The 16,802-nt window shown below is 38.1% G+C and overlaps 1 protein-coding gene across 1 annotated transcript in view; it reads left to right on the forward strand.

The window, feature by feature from the left end:
• Positions 1 to 1,094: 1,094 nt before the first annotated feature.
• OLFM3 (olfactomedin 3) overlaps positions 1,095 to 16,802 on the forward strand; it is a 282,450-nt gene continuing 266,742 nt past the window's right edge. Inside the window, exon 1 of the mRNA XM_004699223.2 lies at positions 1,095 to 1,277. Coding sequence (XP_004699280.1) covers positions 1,209 to 1,277 — 69 coding nt within the window. The 5' untranslated portion in view covers positions 1,095 to 1,208. The remainder of the gene's footprint in view (positions 1,278 to 16,802) is intronic.

Below are 16,802 nucleotides of genomic sequence, written 5' to 3' on the forward strand. Positions count from 1 at the left end.
TTTTTTTTTTGGAGGGGGGGGTGCCACACATATTTCAATTGTGATGTTACTAATTTAGTATTTTATAGTGATTCAAATAAAACCTATTTCCTTTTTTTCAAGGCACTCTGATAATGCAGTGGTTAAGAACTGCTAACCAAAAGCTTGGCTGTTGGAACCCCATAGAAGAAAGACCAGGCCATGCCCTTCTGCAGGGAGCGCAGCCTTGGGAATCCTATGGGGCAGTTGGAATCTTTCCTACCTGGTCACAGTGAGTTGGAAATACTTGAAGACAATGGGTTTGGTTTTTGATTATTTATTCATGCACAGTCTCTTCGGATAACCAAAGGTTCTACATAGATAAATATATTAATGCCTAATCAAGTAGACTCTTTCTATTTATCTTTATTTATTTCTCTTCTGTGGGCTATTTACAAATGACACTGCCATACCTACATACATGTATAGTAACATAAGTAATAAATAGTAACTGCAGATTGTATGTCTTGGCAGGAAAATACATAACAGTAGTCTGCACTGCAAACTTTGTTTAAAACACTGAATACAATATCAAGTCCTCTGTCAATGACAGCACAAGGTTCCAGTGCTCTACGATTTGTTTAATAATCCTTTATTTAGCTGACTCTACTCTTCTGCAGCTCACATGGTCAACAGATGCTGAACTGGAGCACAAGGGTCAATCCTTGTTTGTTTAACAGATTTCTCGCAAAATACCCCCCCTCCCCGCCCCCAGGTCCCCAGGAGCTGTAGTGATGTCATATCCGTTGTCCAGGTCTCCACACCTCTCCTGGCAATCACTCTCTTTCTCTCTGTTTCTTAGGTCAAAACTTTTGAGGTGGGTGGGGTAGAAAGCAGTGGGGGAGAGGGTACTCTGGGGAGTGCTAGCTAGAGGTGCTTCAGCACCTCGGTCAGCGCCCACTGCAGCCCAGCCCACCCTCCTGAGCTCCCCAGCTCCCTGCTTGGAGTATGCCTGCGGAATGATCGCCCCCCAGGGCGGCTGCCGCTGCCGCTGCTGCCGCTGCCGCTGCCGCTGCCACTGCTCCAGCTGCCGCCGTCACTGTTCCTGCTCCAGCTGCTGCCGTCGCCTCTGCCTCCCCGCGGGCGGCTCCGACTGGCAGGCAGAAAGTGCAAGTGACAGAGAAAGGGCTCCGCAGTGAGTGGAGTGGCTACGTAAAGGAGAGTAAAGAGGGGCAAAAGGCGAGATCAGAATGCAGGCGACGTCCAACCTTCTCAATCTCCTGCTGCTTTCCTTGCTGGCTGGATTAGATCCTTCCAAGGTATGGGTTTTGAAACTCTTGTTTGAAATAAATATGCAATATGTAGCAAACCGACTAAACATCTAAGGAAATATGCCCGAAAGGGCGTGGGAAATAGCTCTTCCAGCTGCCTTGCGGTGTCCGGCTCGTCCCCGCTGCTGGGAAGGTAAAAAGGTGAACTACCCAAGGACCAGCTCCTGGAGGTAGACAGTCCTGGTTCCAGGGGGGAGGGACCAGGAGGGATACAACGTGCCTGGGCAGCGGGCAATGCGGCTCTCCGGGGAATTTAGCTTATTTCGTGTCAAACCGCTTTCTGTGCTCTTCTGAAGTCGGACGGGTAAAGCGAAGGAGTTTGCAGTTGGAACAATGTAATTTGCAAGCATGTCGTAGGGGACTGTGAACTGTTCCTTTGTTGAAAGCAGGACAGCGTTTGCAGCGGATCCTGTTCAGTCAGACTCCCATCGTAGACGTGCTGCGGTGTGTGTCCGCATCGTTTGCGATGCTGTTTGTCACACACCCGGCGGAGCAGCAGAGCTACACTCTTGGCCAAGCCTCAGAGGCGGCTGGTGAAAGGGGCTCGTGTTTGTTGGCTTCTTTCTTTTCATTAAGGAAATTAGGGGCCTGAGGAAGTTCTGATTAACAGTATGAAGAAGCAGGAAGTGAGAGCCCCATCCAACTAAGCAGAGCAATAGGAACTCGGAAAATGATCCAGTACTGGCAATGAAAGTACAAGCAAGCTCCTCTGTTGAACAGATGAGAAAATAGGAAGAAATATTTTCAGCAATTGTAGTCTTGATGATAAAGTGAGGTCATGTAAGAGCTTCTGCATTCTAAGAAAAATCATAATTATCTAGAGTACGGGATAGAGCATCTGAGTAAAAAGAGTGTGAAATGTGGTTTATTTATCATTTTACTTACTTTAATCACTAAGACCAATTCTATACTACAGCAGAAATAACGCTGTGCTATATATATTTTAAACAAAATTAAAATCTGCTTTTGTAATGTTCTGAAGTTAATTTTTTTGCAGTTTCTCATAGCTCTATGTAGTGTCAAAGAAATTACGTTTCCTATCATTTTTCAATAGAACTAAGGCAGACATAATCTAAAATGTAGCTAGTTGACTCTTTGCAGGCTTAATCGAGTTGATAGGAGCAGCTTAGAATCCTGCCATAGGTGCTTGTCTTTCTGTACAGCTCTATTCAGGGAAAACTGATGAGAATAAAATCGTTTCTTTTAAAGCTATGGTTCTACTGATATTGTCGCTGTGGAAGCCTCATACAGTGCGTGAATGCCATCTTAATGATTTTAATGACATCTTTGACATATTAAAGGGTAGCTTTAAGAGATTTTATACCTAAGTAAAAATTGTTGATTTTGCCCAGAAAGACATATATTTCTTACTGCACCTATATTGCCTTATTCCCTGGACACTCTCATTAGGTTAAATTTTTAAAAACACATTTAACTCTACCTGGTTTAAAATATTGTTGGTAAAATATTTTTAAAAGCCAAGTCCACTACTGATTTATTAGACTAAAGGCGATTTGACTTCCGGGGGATTTTGTCATTCTTTAAAATGGACATACCAAAATGTAGATCTGACTTAAAGTCTTGCCAGTAGCATATGTCATGGATTTACCTTTTATCTTTAATGCATAAATATCTTCACTGCCTGTGCTGCATTCTTTTCAAAATTAAATGTGTATAGACTCAGCAAGTTTTTTGTTAAGTATGAAGATATATCTCCCAAGGAGATCAAGCATTTTTATTTAAAAATTTCCCTAGATTTGATTTATTTCTGTGTTTTGGATATTGTAAAACTTTTCCTCAGACAAAACTTTGACAAAAAGACTAGCTCAGCTGAGAAATTCTGTCAAGGAATAGCTTTAATAACTTTTCCAACTATCATTCTCAGTTTCTAAATATTCCAATATAGTGTGCAAATAACAGAAGAAGAAAATCTGTTCTATACCACATGTGCCATTGTAGAAAATAATAAAATGTTATTTCAAGCTATTTTAATATTACAAAAGTTTTTGGCTTTTAGATAAAATTTTAGGAGAAGGAAAAATGGTGACAAGAGGCTGTTTTTGTATGTTCTCTCAAACTAATGCTTATTACTAAAATATATTGAATCCACCAACTCACAAAAGGCACTATTGTTTTCTCAAGATAATTGTTAAACAGGTTAAAAAGTAGGAATTTTCTCAAATTTTATTTACAATTATACCAAATAGTTAAAATTTTGAATAATAAAATGAGCATTCATAATGCATATTTTGTCTTGTGAAACTGAAATTTAAAACTCAATTTGAAAAGTACCACAAAGGGCAACTACATGATTATGTTTAACTGTGCAGAAATGCTAAACATCCAATATTTTTACATAGTAGTCCTGTTGTTTTTAATATTACAGGATTAACACATTTTGTAATTTTCAACAGTCTGCAAACAAATCTACCTACTTTGTATTAATCTTCTATATATCATGAAACCTAATTTTTTAAAGCAAATTCATTGATACACACATGCTGGCAAAATGACAGCATTCTTAAAATTGAATATTTTTTTAAGTATAAAATTGTCATATATTTCAAATATTCAAAACGTAAATCTTAGGTGTGTTTTACTGTGTGTTAACAGCAAACAAGACACTTTTTCAACAACAGTGTCAATGCCAATTCATGAAATACCATGTAATGTTTATATGTTTATGATTTTTTCCCTGTGATTCAAGCTTGCAATTCTTTTATGGTGATTTATAAAATGCTTAATATCGCCATCTTATGGCATGATAAGTTATTTGGCAGCCAGTTTTATTTTTACATTCAAATAAATGCTCAAGTTTCTGTGTTCATAAGAGCACAGAACTTACTTTCAGCTTGTACTTACTTTCTTTTTTCTCATTTAATGAATTAGAAAATTGGCAAGATTAATAGTTTTCTTTCAGTAGAGGAAAGACATTCACCACTAATTAGTTATTTGTATTTTCTATAGTCAGAATATCAATTTCCCTCTCAAGAAAATTACTAGAATTACTTTTCTTAATTAAAGTCTAATTAACAAGCTCAAATTTCTCTTTAGGGGAAAAAAAAACAACAGCACGTCACGGGTCTTTCATTTTTGGCTATGTTAAGAGATGTCAATTAATTTCACTTATAATAGAGTCTGAATTATACACAATATGCCAAATTGTCATCTGTTAAGTAAATTAAAAAATAACAAAAATCTGAAAACTTCTAGAACAGCAGCTATTGCTCAGTTTCATGGAGAAGGGCTATGTCTGTGTAGAAATTCCTGAAGGTGGCTGCTAGGTGGCATCTCTGTGCTTTGAAACTGAAGGCATCGAATATAGCAATGACCTTGATAGTACAAAAAGTAGAGTTTTTTTCATTACCAATAAGATTTTGAGCAGCACATTACTTGAGCATTCTCACAAAACAGTTATCCCTGTGACTCGGAGCTACAGTTTTCTCTTCTCTCCAACGGTGGTCTGTAAAGAAAGGACTGCATAGATATGGCCGCTCAGATTTCAAATGAAACATTTACACTAGATTCAAACAGCTGGGGAAGAGTTACAAAGAAGTGGCATGGGCATATCCATCCAGGGCAATCACTACTGACCTTTCAAGGTGTCCTGGTAAGACAAAAGTCTTGACCAATGTCTCACCGAGGCAAATCATGTTGAAGCTGGGGGATCATTCACGGTCCTCTCACTGAGAAATACATTAGGGAACATGTAACATGTGTATCATACTTGCACTCACTACAGACATCCAAAGAACAGTGATTCAGCAACACTCTCCAACACCAAACCACTTTATTTATTGATTGATTGGTACAAAACAACCCAGTCGACTAAAACTCTTACCGTAAATAAAGCAGTTTTCTTAAAGCACTACAAACATTGTAAGAACTCTGAGAATTTCAATGACAGTATTGTGAAATGTTTTATAATGGAACATACCAGATATAAATACCCTCTTGTAGGGCAGTTTGAAAATTTTAAAAAGAGTTAAGAGGCTTGTGTGGAGGTAGAAATCTATAAAACTAATATAACTAAAGTTCTCACGATTTTCAAAAGAAATTACGGGGGTGGAGGAAAGGGAACAAAACAGTAGCATGAGTAAAGAGAGATTACTGCTGCCTTCCCTAAAGTTCATCTTAAAAACTGTCCTTTCCTTTGTACCTTGTGCTAAGCAGAAGTCCTCTACATAATGGTGTCCACTTCAGTTTGGTAAGGACTTATCACATGTGTGCATCAACTTTTACATGATAGAGAGTGAATGGTCCAAGGAATCCCATTCATATTTTGAAAGAACAAATCGATGCCTACTACCTTTGGTGCCTCATCCTATTTTACCCAAGTAAACTTTTGTTTGCAGAAAATAAAAATTCTCTTGGTACTAGGAAGCAATTAAAATGGGAGAGCTTTTTGTTTGTTTGTTATTATTTCGTATTCCTTTGTATTAGTCTAGGTACTTTAGAGAAACAAATCCACAGCAACTCATGTATAAGAGAGTTTTATGTAAAGAAAGTGTGATCACGAAAACATCCCAACCCAATGCTGCCCAAGCCCACAAGTCCAACATTAACCCAACACCAGTCCACAAAGTCCTCCACCTCACAAAACAGAGGCAATGATGCCGACTGCAGGAGGAAAGCCAAGTCAGTGAATGTGTAAGCATCTCAGTGCTGGCAGGGGTCTCCACACGGCTGCTCCAGCACCCAGGGCTGCATCGGGATAGATCCATGCAGCTTCTCCTTGGGGATGTCTTGTAGGAAATCCATCTTGCAAGCTGAAGCAGGGAACTGCTAAGGCAGCTGCACCCTGGTGTGACCATCACAAAGCAAGAGACCCTAGAACTAGAAAGGCGAGGCTCACCACCCATTTATCCCTCTGCCTTTCAATTAGCCCCACATTTGATTATCGGCCAGGTTGGCACAATTAACTAACTCATCCTTCTAACACTGAAACTTGTATTTTAGAAGTAAGTCTTATGATGATGGATTATCTCTTAGGAGAGAAAACAGCGCAAGAGTGAAAAGGAGAACAGGTTGGAGTCAGGGATGCTGATGCCCATTCCCTATGTTCCCACCGAAAATGTACACGATTGGGGAAGCTACTTCAATTCAGCTGACCCCAGAGTCCTCGCCTGTACAGTGATGAGGCTGGAAGATCTCAAAACTTAATTTGTAAACTCTAGATTGAGTCTGTTTAATCACATGCCCTCATTTTCCAAAAGATGAGAAAACCTTTGATAGGCTGAGCTAGCTTGAATGATCTTCAACTCTGTGGGTGACCCTGTCTAGATGTCAATATATCATTGGTGCTTAACATTTTGAACCATCTCTGCAATTCCTTGCTTCCTGCTGCATCACCCTCTCCTGCCTTTCTGTCTCGACATATGTGGTCCGTGTGTTCAGGCTTCTCTCTATTCACCTATCAAAACTGATCCCCTGAAAAGATTAGCTATCAATCTGGTGAGTTTGAAAGCCAATGCATTGTCTACTTAGCTATCGGGCTTTAATTAATAAAAGATCTCTAGTGACTAGTTCTTTGCTGTATCCAAAGAATTTCTTTGGCCTGCTGAAGAGATGCTGGCTTTACAGAACTGTTGGAATTGTTCAGAAAGACCACTTCAAAAACAATGGGGTCCTTGTACTCATTGCCACTAGGTCAATGCTGGCTTGTCGTGACTCTGTAGGTTAGGATCGATAGAAGAACTGCCCCCGTGGGTTTTTGAAACTGTAATTCTTTGCAGGAGTAGAAAACAGAGTGGCTGATGGTTTGGAAGTGGCCTTGGTGGTGGAGTTGTTATTAGTTTGGCAGTTTGAACGCATCAGCTGCTCCATGGGAGAAAGACTGGAGTTTCTACTCTTGAAAACCTACAGGAGGTCGCTGTGAGTCCACGTTAACGCGATAGCAGATAATAATGGTTTTGAACTGCTGACTTGTGTTTTGCGGCCACTGTGCACCTGGGCTGCTACCAAGTGCTTGACTACTAAGCCGACATGTGGATGGTTTGAAACTATACCGACGAGCCTTGCGAGACAGGTCTGGAAAAGTGCTTCCGAAAAGGCAGCCTGGAAAACCTTACGTAGCAGGGGCATGCTCTGCACGCAGGTGGTCCCCATGACTTTTAATTAACTGGTCGGCGACTAACAACAATTAAAAGAAAGAAAAAGATGCTTCGTATAATGTTGTCAATTGTTTTTCCTATTCAAGAGCCAGGGTACATTATTAAGGATTTCATATTGAAAATTGTTACAAAACACTGTATTTAAGAAATAAGAGAATGTGTGTAGGAGAAAAACTGTATTGGATAAAGCACTTCAGCTTGGAAAATAAGAGTTGACATTTGATTTACATGCCCATTAATTAGCTCCTTTATCTTTCTTCTTTGAAACAGCAGGTTGGTAGTAGAGACGTAAGAAGGAAGATACAAAGCGAGACAGTTGTCTTGGTAGATTAGGTTAGGTCACACTGAGTTACTGGGATTATCAGTGCGCCTGCATAGACATACGCTGGTTTAAGTTCCTAAACCACTGACGCCCATTCCCTACGTTCCCACCGAAAAATGTCACTGAAATTTGTTTAAGGGCTCACTGCCTACAAATGTATGAAAATATCATTGAAATTTGTTTAAGTGCTCACTGCCTAGAACCTGAGTTCAGTTCTAAACTACGATGTGACCTGGTGGGTCTTGACCAGGTTACTTTCACTGGAACTAATTATTTATCTACTGACGCCTGTGTCACTTATCAGTTGAAGATATTGAAGTATTTTGTCTCTTTATTTGTTTGTTTTGTTTTAACAATGCTCACTTTTTCTTGACAATATGTAAAATGCCATTTTACAATGATATTGTAAAGTTCATGACAGTGTAAAAAGGGCCCCAGGCAGGAGGTTAAAATCATTGGTTTTCAGTCCTACCTGTCAACTTTCCAGTCGCTGAAGCTCTCTGAAGTTCGATTTTCAGAACTCTAGAATAGAGGTAATGGCAATGGAATGCATATAGTTATTTGTAATATTAAATAGTGTAAGATAGTCATTTTAAAACATCAAATTCTAGGTAAACAAAGCATTTACATTAAACCATCTATATCCAACTCTGCATTCTGTGCTGTAGCATACAGGAGAGACTCAGAATGGTAAAAGAAGCCGTGGAAAAGTGAAAGCTGTCCGCATGGGTTCACAAAACCAGCCCAAAATATGGGTCCAAACTCCAATTTCAATGTTTTGCCATATAATTTACATAATATAATAATAAAGGCAACTTTTGCAAGTTTCATAGGAAAATGTTAGATATGAAAAGTGGTTTGTAAAACTCAGAGCTAAATCACATTAATAAAACTTTTAAACTAAAATTAGAGAATTTATCACCAAATAAAATTGCTTTTTTGATCAGGCTTCAGATAATGGTTTGGCTGAATTTTTTCAAATATGCTTGTGATAAAGTAATATTTAAGAATAATATTAGCACAGGGAAGTAATGCTGGGCATTTCTTCAGCAATCGCATCTAAAGATATTTACAGTCGGAGGTCAAGGTAAAGGAAAAAGGACTACCATTAGGAACACTGCTTCAACACCCTTTTATTTCTTGGATTGTTCTCTTGGCTACTCTGCTGATCTCAATGTTCCTACTCTTCTCAGTGAAACTCCTACAAAGTCCTTGACAGCCTTGGACCCAATTAGCCACTGTAATAACATTCTGCTGATGCTGCTCATCTGAACACAAGTCCACGTGAGTAACACATGAGCTGATTCTCTCATCGCGACTCACGTAGCTAATGAAAACATTAAGACAATGTGGTGTTTAGAACTTACTCATGAGGAGCATTTATCTAGGAAAATGTATTATATTTACAGATATTTCCACAACAGGCAATAATGAAGTTTAATTTAGCTATGGAACTCTAAGAGGAAAATAAACCCTTTTAGAGGGTGGCAGGAGGGATCCTGGATACAGACACCATCTCTAGCCACAGGAATGATTAATTAATTACTTATTTCTCAAAAATAGACATATTAAAATAATGAAAAACAGGGTTTTCTAAAAACATTGATCTTCATCATTTTTACTTTAAAAAACAAGGTGCTATAAAGCACATAACATAGACCAAAGTCAGTCATCTACTGTGTACGCCAAATCTTTAGGAAACTAAAAATAAGCTCAGGAAGAAGATCACAGATGCTGTAGGGTAAGTGTTTTTGCCTTTCCCTGGAAAGCTTTCTTTTCTCCATCTGTCCAAAGCTCACCTGCACTTTAAGATGCAACTAAAGTGCCATTTATTCTACAAGGTCTTCCTTCCTTGATGTTCCCCCACAGCACGCGATAAAGGAAACCCGATACACTACAAACTCTTAGAAGGAAGGAACACTGTATATTGAGATGGCTGTGGTATTATACCTTGTTAAATATTTGATTAATTCTCCATACCCTCACTCCAACCTCATCTTAGTGTTATTTTAATTGTAGCTCTCTGGGATATAACTACTTGAATATTCATATGAATGACTTTAACTTTGTGTTTTATACTTGGCAGCAAAATGTCTTCTCCAATTTCTTGGTATATGCATAGTGTCCAATTTATTTGCATGGTACTCTTATTATGAATTTAGTGTTTTGACTATTTCCATTTAATATAACATCTGAGCCTTGGTGAATCAGTATATTAACTCTATTTTTCATCTCATTTTGGGGAATCAGTTATCTTTTTAGAAGATCTAAAATATTCTACTAAAATTAGTATTACATATTCTCATATAAATAGTATTATAACATCATAGAAAATAAAGCAATATTGATTCCATAGATGTACTTCACTAATGTCTGAGCACATTACCAACAAACATTAATAATGATAACTCACTTTTATCAGAGTCCATCCTGACTCATAGCAGCCCTTTAGCACAGGGTAAAACTGCCCGTTTGGATTTAAACTCTTTCTGGGAACTGAAAGCCTGGTCTTTCTCCAATGGAGTGGCTGGTGGTTTCAAACCAGTCACCTTGCCATTAGCACCCCAACGCATCGCCACTATGATGTCAGGGCCAAATACAACACTTTCTAATAATTAAAAATTAAAAGCAAATAGAGAAATAGTAGGGATAGACTTCTCTGGACTATAAATTCTAACTATGATCAGAAATCCAACACTGCCATCATTAATTTCATAGGTTAATTTCCTATGAAAAGAAATGTCAGTAACAAAGCTATTTAAACAGTACAAGTAAACAACTATCTAGATAACCACAAAGGGAGGACATTAGTTGAATAGATATTTCTTTTCATTTTTCCAACCAAGTTGAAGGTGATTAAGAAGCATTATCCCATGATGATTTGAATAGCATTACTAAAGGGACAAATTCAAGATGGCAGGGTTTCTTGAGATAGAGGATCAGTGTTGGAAATGTCAATTCAATGGCACCAAAATGCCATGCTGACATAGTGCCCTACAAAAGACTACATCACTTATGCGAATGATCTTTGTCTATGCCTGCTTAGGGAAGTGTTTATCTGGAATCAGTGCCAATGCTGAATATTTATATACCTCCACATGTTTCGTGGCATTGAAAACAAAGTAAATCACTGTCTAAACAATAGCCACTAAAAACTTCTTAACCTATTTATTATTTATTTAATGCTGTAGACAGAGTTAATGTTTTATGCCACGTTGAGATCCAGAAAAGAATGGATTGAAATGATCTACTTTGATCATGGTGTATCTTACCACACTCTAGGGATAAGCAGAAGGAAACACATGGTGCTATGAAACTTATACAAAGAGATAGCCATTGGACTATAGTGAATCAAAATGGGGTGGATGATATTTGAGTAAAGAATCAATTACATGGAACAAATCAATAATTTTCTTATGGTGTCCTTCATTAGTGCCAAATGTCGTAATTTTCCTGTCAGTCAAAGGCAAAAAAAGTCTCCACTCTAAGGGTTTGTCTGGAACAACAGCAGCACATTGACTCAGACCTTAAGAAGGGGTGAAAGAATATGAGTTTATATGTAACTCAGCAGTGAGCATATTCAAATATATTTAGATAACAAGAGAAGTTAGGAAAGATGAGTATTTGTTTATACTCCAGGGAAGATTGGAAGCCATTACAGATATTTTTTACATTTGCAATATATTCTAAGAATTTCAGATGGAGTTTATTGCCCTATTAACACCACGCACACACACACACACACACACATATGCAGGCATGTACAGAATAATTATTTCCACTAATTTGAGACCTGATTATTCTCCTATGTTTAACTCTTGACATCTTAAAAAAGAAAACTAAAACACCCAAAACTTTCCTTAATTGTGTGTGTATATATATATATATATATAATTATACAATATATATACAATTACATATATATATATACAATTACACACACACACACACATATATATATCCTTGAAGAGGATGAAATAGAAAGAACACATCCCTAATCTTTTACTTTCTTTAATCTCATTTTAAGTGTGCAGAGTGAGGCAATAGACATTTGATTGTATTGTGTCTATTTTCTCTTTTAAGAGATTCACCCTAAAGAATACTGTTTCAACATAGAAAATGACAATGAGGGACCAATAGAAGCAAATTAAAGACTAATTGGGAAATTTGAAAATGCATTGCTTTCTCAACACAGTACCAAATTCAAAGTTAGACAAAATACTAGAGCCTAATTTCAGCTCTCCTACTAGCTAGTTTTGTGGCCTTAGGCAACTCACTCCATCCTTTTCATCTTGTACTGCTCATATACAATTGAGGTCATTTAATGGAATGGCTTCATTGATGGGTCACTGTAAATTCGGATGCTCTCCTCCTCAGAAAGGTCCATGACCTTTTACACATTTTTCTTTCTGCAGCTTCCTAAATGGCTAAAATCAACAACCGGAGAAGGCTTTAAAAAGTTCATGGAGAGATCTTTGAAGGTGATGATTCCATGAACTTCTGGAAGCTTTCTTGTCGGCTTCTTGTACTGTCCTGCTGAATATCAGTGCTAATTTTACCAAGAAATTGACAGCATTGCAGTAGCATTTGGAGAGTGAAACAGAAGAAAAATGTCGATATACATGAGATTATTTCACATCCCAATCATGAGCACTCTTTTGCATTTGTTTTGTACTCTTCTCATTCATTAGCTTTTTGAAAATTGAATTCAATTTTATCAATGAACAGACACTACTGTTTCTCTACTGAATTTATTTTACATTAGCCAAAGTAAAAGAGATTCTTCAAGTTCTCAGGGAAAGAGTTCATCAACTTTAAGTCTGCATGAAAATGCAGGTAAATCCTCTAAAACAGATGATTGGCACTTTTCTAGCCACTGTTCATGTTTCTAGTGTTGGGGGATGGTAGTAAATCATGGATTCAGGTTCTTTCAATCAGAAATAATTATTAGAAAGGTACTTTATAAATTGAGTAATAACTTCCAATAATATTTTAACTCCTGATTTATTTGTTACATAAAATAAGAAAAAACTCTATTGGCCAGAAAAAAATGCCTTTCTCCCTTCTCCTGCCCCCTCCCACCCCCACCCCCAAAGTCCACATTCTTATCCCACTTCTTGGGATTATGCTACCACACATGGCTAAAAGGTGTTTGAAGGTATGGCAAAATAAGACTCTTCAGATGGAAGCATTATTCACTGAGTCTACTGCAATCACTAGGTTACTTAGAAAAGGAGATCATGAACTCATGAGTTGACTGGAAACGGTGGCCGTAGCCATGATGTGCTTGAAAGTGGGAAGATGGGAACACAAACCAAAGAATGCAGGCTACCGCAAGGGCTGGAAAGCCCACAGCACCTATTCTCCCCTAGTCTTGAAAGTCTCATTTTGGAATTCTTCACTTCAGAATTATAAGATAATCAATTTATGCCCTATCAACTAATAAATCTGTGGTGATTTGTTAGAGCAGAAATAAGAAATAAATGCTCTGCCTACGTGATAACCATGAATGTCTAAAAGCAAAATATAGGTCAAACAAAAACTGAAGAATGACTAACTGGGGATCGTAGTCTCAGTCTTCACTAGTTTCTATCCCATTCATAAACCTGGTGGTTTTTGTAATTTTGAGTTCTGTGGCACATTTTGCCCTTCTCTATCCAGGGTGTGCTACTCTGGTCCTTCCAGAGAAGTTGGTAGTGGTAGCTGGACACCACTGAGTGCTAGTCTCAAGATTGTGGAGATGGATGTTCACACGATCATTAGTCCATTGGACTAATTGTTTGGAGTTCTGCAAGTTTTGTTTTTCTTTGAATTGATTTTTCTTTTCGGCTCAATCACTTAGCCACATTAGGAAGAGTTGTGCAGCCATCAGCATAACCAGTTTCAGAACATTTTCTTCTCATGCTCGTTGTTGTTAGCTCCCCTTCCTTTCCACCTCCCCTAACATGCCCCTAATTAATACAGTTACTGCCTCTATCGATGTACCCATCCTAGAGTCCTAGAGAGAAAATTATACAAAACAAAAGCAGAACACAAACAAGTGTAAAGACCACAATAGCAAACGAAAACAGAGAAAGGCCTCCATCAAAAAGAAAATAGAAAATATTAAAATCAGAAACAACTTTAAAATCGGTCAAAATGGACATAAAAATGATAAGGTGTTACATTTTAATCTGACTACCTGTGCCGTAGTTGGCTTTGAAATGTTCTCCGTCTGAGAGCAAAGCTATGCACTTCCCTGGACTAAGGTCCGAGGCAGTCCGGTGGAGGCTTAATCCAGAGGTGGATCCTGCAAATAGATGTTGGACCTCTACTGTCATCCACAGTGGTCGGCAAACCAAGTGTTCAAAATTGAGGCTGTCATACTATTCCTTCCATTAAATCTGGATATTGTTATTTTTAATCCTTTTTGCCTCTTCCACGTGGATTTGGTTGAAACCTCACTTAGGTAGCTGCTTGTTTGAAGCAAACCATTAAATCACCAAATGTTATCCTTTCTGATGGCCAGGCACTATCAGATTTCTTCACCATACTTTGCTATAGTAGCCATACCTTTAATGATTTCTTCATCAGAGTGAGTATCAAATAGGAATATGTCATAAGAACTAATTATTCTAAGATTGCGGTTATAATTAAGTGTGAACCCAAAATCCATTCCTATATCTATGATTTATATATGTTACTAGGTCACTGTACAGACATAATTATCATTTTATAATGGAGAACATTATAAATCATCTCCCTGGGGCATAAGATAATTCTACCCATAGTGCTATTAATTTAGCTAATGGTGTAGAATGTAAAACAGTGTGACAAAAGGAAGTTATGCATGGAGAAGCCAGCTATTCAGTCCAAAATATCTAGTCCTTGGTGACCTATGTGGTGTGCTATCAAATACTAGGACTTCAAATTGCATTCCTTTGAGGTGCACATCATCCTTGACAGGCAGCACCAGAATGATTCAATGTGGAAACCCCACTAAGTGAACTGAGCTTTACCTCAAACTCCCCTGAAGCAGACTTCTGGAACTGACATACTCCCTTAGATGTAAGGCTGAAATATCCTAGTGTGAGAAGATGATGATGTATATCCCAGGGACATGGGCCTGGTGGTCATTGGACATCGGATTGATCCCTTACTTTGAGGGTGCCCACTGGATGGTGGTCTGGTACTACAATAAATGTGTTATTTTAATGCTCTCCTTACTTTCGTTTAGGTCTTCTTTTTATTATTAAAAGATCATTTTATTGGTAACTCTCACAACAAGCCATGCATCAATCGTATCGAACACATTTGTACATAGGCATCATCATTATTTTCAATACATTTACTTTCTATTGACCCCTTGGTATCAGCTCCTTACTCCCCTCCATCGTGACCCCTTGATAAATCATAAATTATTTTCGTATCTTACAGTGACGGCTGTCTCTTTTCCCCTACAGTTTTTGTTGTTCATCCCCTAGAAATGGGTGTGTGTGTAACTATGAGTCGATTATTGCAATCAGTTTACTTTCCTCCCCTTCGCTCCCCCCCTTCCCCTACCCTTCTGGTATCACTATTCCCACTCCTGTTCCTGGATTCTGCGTGTCTCGGGATCTTATCTTTTATCTGTATCTGTCCACATGGTCCGGTTTATCCTGCAGTGAAAAGCAGGACTGGGGTCATGATAGTAGGGAGTGAGGAAGCCTCATTAAGTGTTTAATCTGTACAAGTATCTTCAATTTGTATGTCTTTTCTTTTCTGTGTACAAGGAGAGACCAATAGTTGTAAGCTTTTAAGATGATAGTAACTATTCACCAAAGTAAAATGTAGAATATTGTCTTTGTTGTCTATATTAAATCAGCCAACTTTGGTGTCCCCAGAGGCAGGGGCTCTGAGCCTCCCGTCCACATGATTCTTTCTCTCAAGGTCCTTGGTCATAAAAGTTTCAGAATGTTGTACCCTGTATGCCCTACTGCATTCAAGGATATACTTTCAGCCAAGGTAAATAAGCATTTACCAATGTCCGGTGCTGAAAGGATATCTATTTATGGCATACTACAACTCTCTCACACCATTTAACCTATGTGCCCATCTATGCGTCTACTTGTTGCACTCGTTTGTTGCTGTCCAGTCAGTTCTGACTCATAGCAATCCTATGTGCAACATAAGAAAACATCCTATTGCAGAATGGTGTATTAACAATCCACCCCGTGTTTCTCCTGCCACCATTGTTTTTGCTGACCTTCCTCTAATTGTATATTCCCTTTCCCTCTCTTCTAGTCAATATTTTATCCTCTTTTTATTCCTAACCTTATGATAATCAAACACTGTTTTTCACTGTGGGGCAGTGATAAGATAATTTCATAGAGGTATTGTCTATCCTCGTACAAAGCCATTAATATTTTATATTAGAGGCTCTATAAAAGTACATCAGTAATTGTACTACTGTACAGCATGTCCTTTGGCAGACACTTGAATCGAGCTCAAGCATAGAATGAATGCTAGACATCTTTATCAAACTGTGGAATAAGAGGGAATTTCCTGGAGGAGATCAGCTAGGCAATTAAGGGCGAAAGGGGCATTCATTCTATTAAAAGCGACCAGTATAGATGTGACATAGCATGTGAGGCACTGAAAAATTCATTTATATGATTTTAACTATTTTATTCCTATATGGGAAGCATGAGAAGTTAATGTAGACAGAAAGGAAAGAAATCTATTACTGACAATAAAACAGAAAAAAAATTTGATTACTCAGAGTTTCTAAGACTTAACAGTTGTCGATTAAATATATTTCTGAAATTTAGCTGTCACAATCCCCAAATAATACAATAAATAACAAAACACCACTCTGCAGCATCTACTTTTGGTGGGAAGAAAAACAGAAGAAAGGTCCATTGAGATATAAGAACTAGGTGAGTGCTCATGATGGCTAACACGATGGTCAAGGAATTGGAGGTTGGATAGGAAGGAAAGGAACTACAGACCACTTAAAATTGTTTACTTGAGCATGTGGAAGAAGAAATGTTGAGGAAGAGGGGAAACACTGAGGAGGGAAATCAAGTGCTCAAATTTGAACATAGTAAGTTTGAAAAA

This window comes from Echinops telfairi, unplaced genomic scaffold (genome assembly GCF_000313985.2).
Source record: "Echinops telfairi isolate 266 unplaced genomic scaffold, ASM31398v2 ScPeMD7_443;HRSCAF=831, whole genome shotgun sequence".
Taxonomy (NCBI): Eukaryota; Metazoa; Chordata; class Mammalia; order Afrosoricida; family Tenrecidae; genus Echinops; species Echinops telfairi.